At 31.3% G+C, this 6,597-nt stretch overlaps 1 protein-coding gene across 1 annotated transcript; it reads right to left on the bottom strand.

The window, feature by feature from the left end:
* Nucleotides 1-503: 503 nt before the first annotated feature.
* On the bottom strand, nt 504-3,866 carry LOC136234810 (lysine histidine transporter-like 6). The gene is made up of 8 exons (XM_066024296.1): nt 3,743-3,866; nt 3,522-3,652; nt 3,060-3,443; nt 1,420-1,813; nt 1,225-1,330; nt 1,040-1,131; nt 892-960; nt 504-780 (listed from the first exon to the last, which is right to left on the bottom strand). The coding sequence occupies exons 1-8, from the start codon at nt 3,773-3,775 to the stop codon at nt 682-684; spliced, it is 1,308 nt and encodes a 435-aa protein (XP_065880368.1). The 5' UTR covers nt 3,776-3,866; the 3' UTR covers nt 504-681.
* Nucleotides 3,867-6,597: the final 2,731 nt, after the last annotated feature.

Below are 6,597 nucleotides of genomic sequence, written 5' to 3'. Positions count from 1 at the left end.
AATGGATTGACTACTAATATAATTTGTCCAAAAAATATATACTAGACCTTATATATTAAAAATAATAATCTTTCTAATTTTTAATATATAAGATTTAACATATATTTTCAAATTATTATTTAACATGATTGTAAATAAACTTTAAAAATTGTGTTTCCATGTAGATGGATTCAAAACACTCAATGGGTGCCCAACCTATGTTTTAAGTCTTGCAAACAAATTTCAATTTAAGTTATTAGTTTGTGTAACATGCTTGAATTAATTTGGTGCTTTTGATCAATAGAATCTATATTTCAAATTATCAATTAAAATATGGCAGTTGTCTCTTACTTACAGAATTGATTATCTCTAAAAAATGCTACCTAATTAAGATCAAAAGAATTAATACTGCAGAATCCATTAGTATACCTGCAGAATCCATTGAACAGTGGAAGAGTTTTATCAAGGGTTATATGAGCGGTTCAATGATTGTAACCCAAAAATAAAATAAAATTGGACATAACTTATTCGTTTCTATCCTTTGCAATGATCTTATCATTTTATAGTATTTGTAGCGTTTGCAACTTCCTAAAAATGGCAGAAGGAGTTCCATTCAATTAGATGCCTGATACGGCACTAACATATAATATAATATAGGAAATTAAAATCTACTACACTTTGTGATTTCATATATAATATATGTTATGTGTAGAACCTATATGTGGAAGCATCTGTGACTATATTCCGGAAGCCACCGATAGTAGATGCCATCATTATAAAGACTCCAGCGAATATAGAAACCTGAATTGTTCAATTCAAAAGTAATAATTATTCGGATTAAGATACTAATTTGAACGGTTATTAGCATTAACAAAAGAAAAAGATAGAGATGGAGATGTATAACTACCCTACCCAATTGATAAGCCAATTGATGCTGTATTTCTTAGGTTTCTTGATTATCAGCCACATTATGCTAGGCAGCTGCATTTCAATTATTATATTATTATTATTATACGGTCATGATGAAGGGATTAAAGAAGAAAAGAAAAGAGAGGCTTACAAAAAAGGAAGTGGGTGCAAAACCGAATCCACCAAAGAAACCAAGAAGATCTCCGAAGAATGGGAAACTTACTCCAATAAACAGAGTAAATGCTGCAAATCATTACACCACAATTAATTCAACAAGACTAGATATATGTTGCAATAATTGCACCGAGCCAGATATAACTTTGAAACAGAACTGACCTACGTAAGCAGATCGAGTAATGAGTCTAAGTCCAAGACCTGGTGGGAAATTGAATTTTTTAACCATTAACCCTTCCAGCAATGCAAAAACAGGCATGGCATACACCTAGAAAAAAGTGTGAATTGATGTCCTCTGTTATGTTACAGAACAGTAATATAAATAAAGAAGAAAGAGAGTATATGTGTCCAGCTGACCTGGTAGCTACCAATGACATGAACAACCACCATTAAATTGGCAGAGGCAATAAGCCAAGCAGGTCTTTTAAGATCAATGAGGACATTATCTTGAACATCTTGACCAAAAGCCCAGTAACCAAGAAGTGCAACTGGGAAGTAGCAAATAGCATTTATGAAATATGAAACAACAGCACCTTTCCACATGGCTACTTTTGATGGGTTTTCAGGTGTTGAAGGAATAGTAGCTTGTATTTCAAGCACAACTGCATGCCCAGCAAAGGCAAATGAAATCTGACCCAATGCATTGAATACTCTGAACATATAATCGGCTGAACTTGTCTTCTTGTATGCGTAGCTAACATCTTCTACTTGACCATGTGCCAAGCTTCCCGCCCATGCTATTGTTGAATAACTGCATCATCATCATCATTCATATTACTAACTCCCAATATCACCTTTTATAAAACAATTTTCAAATTATGAAATCTAATCTATTCGTACCTAAATTTTAGATGGTTTTTAAAATTTGCTTTCTATAGGACTGTTAACTATTAAAAAATAGCAACAAGCTTCATGAAACTCTCTTCATATTTGGTTTGATTTGTTAGTTAAGTCTAATCTTTTATTTAGATATATTAAGCTCATGAAGTCAGTGATGACTAAAAAAGTCATATTTAAATACAAAACTAAATTAACAGGATGTTATTCATTTTATCAACATTATAAATTTGTATTTTTTATAGTTCGAAATCAGTTTTTGACAATTATAACGTAACTGTAGAAAAACTTTAATTTAACTTGCAAAATATATATTTCAAACACAGGTCAAATGAATAATGCATTTTTATATGTTCACAGCTAACTAACAATAAGTTAATGAGATCAATAATAGACTTGATGTGTCCAATTAAAAAATCAATAATTTAATGAACAGAAAAATGAAAAATCATATTAGTCATTGATGGTTTTTACTTTGTTAGTGTTTAACAAAGTGAATTTAGTCAGTCAGGAGATGCGAATCTAAACCTTACGATGATTTTAATCCCCACTATAAAATTTTAATAAGCTTAAATTTAACCGTGGTGATGGATCAAATTCACTTCGTGAGTCACTTACTACTTACTACGATTAAAATTAATGCTTTTTACTTTAAAAAATGGTAAATTACATCAATGATACATGCATGTTTGATGAACTTCATTTTTGCACTTAACAATTTGATCTAAATTTTTCTATGGGTCTTTCATATTTCCCAATTATCAGCTTTCTCTCCTCAATTTCTCTCTCATCTTGTTCTTTTCTCTTTTTTTATAGATTCTTTTCTCTTTTCTTAAATTGTCAAAAGCACAATCTTGGAACCAAGACTAAGCAAAATGTTAAACATGTTAAAGTTGGGCAACATGATGTAATTTACCCTTTTTATAATGCTAAATCACACTTAAGTTGTAGTATTTTCAAGGGTAAAAATTGAAATTCAGGTATAAAAAAGTGTTAAATACTCCAAAAGACATTCTACCATAAATGGTCCCAACTAAAAAGAAAATGGCTTTATGCATGGGCCAGTGTGAGACCTAAGTAATGAATTAAGACTGCACTGCTTTTCAAACATAAGTGTGTGACTAATCTGAAAGGTAATTAAGAAAGAAAGAAGAAATTACCTGAGAGACATAACAGCAGCAGCTAAAGAAACAGCAGCAACAGAATTGAAATTAGGAAGCTGTGACAATAAGAAATGAATGCCACCGAATATTAAAATCCAGTAAGACTGCTTAATCGGAGTGCAAGAAGAACATGACATCTCCAAGAACTTCTTGAGACACTTGCCGCCGGTGACCATATAAACAATATCACAACCAACTTGAACAATCAGCTGCTGAGGCAAAACAATCCACGGCCCCAATTTCTGGCCAAAAGCATGTCTCCCTAGATCTACATACCGATCGAACCTAGTCCCCGGAACACATTCATGCAGCTCTATCATTTGCCACATTGTGTTCAATGTCATGCACCATGATACTGCTAGAACCATTGTCCCCGGACCCCTGCACTCATTTTATTAATTACTACTACTTTCTTTTAATTAATTAATTTAATAAATGATGATATGTTTGTTTGTTTACCATCCTAAGTAAGCCATGGCATATGGGAGGCTGAGAACACCTGCACCTATCATGGCTGTGACTGTGTGGAATGTTGAATACCACCATTTTGCGCGCCGAGATGGGTCTCCGCCTTTCCCCCATTGCTCTTCCTGCAATTTCAATTTCCATGAGATTTTAACCCAAACTTGTTTAATTTCATAAAGAAGAATATTCAATTCGGACATGTATGTTATGCTTACCTTGGTAACGGGAGGAGAATTAGTTGAAACCATTTCTTTAATTTTGTTGGAAAACCAGACAGACAAGAAGAGGCTTCTTTAATTATGAGACTTCAATTAAGTGACTATAGGATGTATATATGTACTTGTACTTGTTTACTTTACTTTACTCACTCAATTTATTAGTTTTTAATATTTACGAAAAGTTTAGGGTAGGCACTGTCACGAAAAACTTAAAGAGTATTTCACTAGTCTGGTTAGGTTTGTATTAGCTCCTTAGGGTCCGTTTGGTATGCCGTAATGCAATGTAATGTAATCAAGATCGTAATGTAATCAAAGTTGTAATGGAATGGAATGGAATGGTAATTCTATTACCATGTTTGGTTGACAATCATGATGTAATGTAATGACCATTACAATATTTATATTTTCTTAATTCAATGTAATCATAAAATTTTATTTACATAATTAAAATCGACGAAAAACATGAAAAGCACGAAAAATGTGAAAAATCGAATCGAAATCAAATACAAAATTAGATTAACCGAAATCAATAAATTAGTATATAGTTTTCGTTTTTTCTTGTTTTTTTTTTTACAATTTTCACCGTTTTTTAATTTCCATTTTGCAACATTTTTCACCGTTTTTCTATTTTCTCTTTTTTCCGGTTTTTCATTTTTCTTTTCATTTTTCGCATTTTTTCGGGTTTTCGCATTTTTTTCATTTTTCTCGTTTTCAATTTTCATGTTTTTCTACTTTTTGAGACGTGAGTAGGGGTGTGCATCGGTTCGGTTTAAACCGCATACCGAACCGAGTGAATTCGGTTTTTCGATTCGGTTTTTCAACAATTCGGTTCGACATCGGTTTTAATTTTAAATGTATTTCGGTTCGGTTTGTTAGAAAATGTAAAAAAAAACCGAACCGCACCGAATTACACATATTTTACATTTATATATATATATATATATATATATATATATATATTATACAAGTTTAGTTTTTTTTTATTGTTGAGATAATAATCCAATATAGATATATTTTGGAAATATTTCAATTTTGTTGTTGTTGAGGTAAATTTAATGAGAAAATATAGTGAATTTTATTTGTTATTTGTTATTTTTAACTTAATTCGGTTTGTTCGGTTTAAACCGAACTGAACCGCATATTTCGGTTCAGTTTTAATTCGATTTTACCTATTATCCGGTTCGGTGTCGGTTTGAATTATTTTGATCATTTCGGTATTCGTTTTTTTTATTCGGTTCGGTTTTGTACCGATGCACACCCCTAGACGTGAGATTTGAGAAATGAGAGGTTAGATGACAATGTAATGAGAATTCAAATCATTTTTCTATGTAATGAGGATTACAAGATTTCTTCAACAAAATTTAACTCAAGATTTTCTCATTCCATTACAATGAAATTGTAATATGCAACCAAACATGGTAATGAGCCTTCAATGTAATGGCCATTCCATTACGAAGCTCATTACGTCTTACCAAACGGCACCTTAATGTTTCGGGACATTTTTTTTTGTTTTTTTTGATAGAGGGGACAAAAAATTAAAACGACTAAATTATACTTCATTCATATTTAAAAGATTAAAATAATAATAAAATAAAATCACGTGTCATGGTTGAGTTTTAAGAATAATACTTCCTCCGTTTTACAATATAGAGAATTTTTTTTGTTCCATAATATACGTCATTTTGTTTCATTCTATACACATTAATTTACTTTTTATCAAATATGTCCTTTTTTAAAATGACTTTTTATCTTGAGAATAGATAAAGTTACTAGTGGATGTAATTAATACAAAGATAACAAAGTCTTTTACTTAAAATTAATTGCATTTTTTTTATTAAAATGGGGAGGGAGCAGGAACATTCCAACTAGGTTGGCACCTTCCTGAAACTCCGACCCAGATATTATGATTATCTAAAATTAATTGCATTTCTTAATTAGTGTACGTTAACCTTAAAAGATATGTATTGTGGAACAGATGGAGTAGCTTTATTGATAACTGGAGAAGACAAACTCACGTATCGCAAATGCTTTTAAAGTCAATATAATTACGTATGGATATCATCAAAAAAAAAAAAATTACGTATGGATGATAACTACTAGTCAATAGAACTTGGAGAATGAGAAATATATTAGCTTTTAAAGTTTATTTGGATTTTAAATTTTGAACTTCTAATTTTAGATTAACTAAAAGCTTAAAGGAGTTATTAAGTGTTTTTTTATATAGGTTTTATGAGTTATGACCACTTGAAAGTTAGAGTAAACGATTAAATACTAATTTTCTTTTTTACTCGTAGTCATTACTTATTTTATTTAGAATTAAAAATTAATAAAATATATATAGTAATTAAAGAATAACCGAGCTTTTGAATTGAATTTAAAAAAGTTTAGGCTTGACTCTTTAATGTTTCGAGCTGAGCTCATGTGAGCAATCTTAACTTAGTAACACCTCTAGTTACACATATTGAAACTCCACCAACATCACTAAGAATCAAACTTAAATGAGAGTGTCACAAGTAGGGCTCTAAATGAGCCGAGTCACGCATGAGTGGCTCAGTGTTCGGTTCGATAAAAGCTCGATCATGTTTGACTCGATTGTAAATGAGTCGAGTTTGAACAAGGTAAAAGTCGGTATGAAAGTTCGCGAGCATATTTCATTGTAGGTTTATGTGCGAACTTGATTATAATGTTCATGAACTCAATTAATGAGGTGCTCACGAGCAAACCTCGTGAACATGTCTCTTAACAAGTTCGCGAACAACTTGTGAACAACTTATGAATAGAATATTGAGATCGAGATCGAGCTTGTCAATTTTTTAACGAGCTGAGTCCGATCAGACCAAAATTTAGTTCGA

Source organism: Euphorbia lathyris, chromosome 1 (genome assembly GCF_963576675.1).
Source record: "Euphorbia lathyris chromosome 1, ddEupLath1.1, whole genome shotgun sequence".
Taxonomy (NCBI): Eukaryota; Viridiplantae; Streptophyta; class Magnoliopsida; order Malpighiales; family Euphorbiaceae; genus Euphorbia; species Euphorbia lathyris.
Note: the sequence above shows the minus strand (reverse complement) of the source record. Positions and strands in the feature narration are given on the sequence as shown.

Excerpts from the sequence above, each read along its gene's own strand:
- LOC136234810 (XM_066024296.1), bottom strand. The coding sequence starts at position 3,775 with ATGGTTTCAACTAATTCTCCTCCCGTTACCAAG. Across the intron at positions 3,653-3,742 it reads ATTCTCCTCCCGTTACCAAG|GAAGAGCAATGGGGGAAAGG; the intron begins GTAAGCATAACA and ends TTGAAATTGCAG. Across the intron at positions 781-891 it reads TCAATTGGCTTATCAATTGG|GTTTCTATATTCGCTGGAGT; the intron begins GTAGGGTAGTTA and ends TGAACAATTCAG.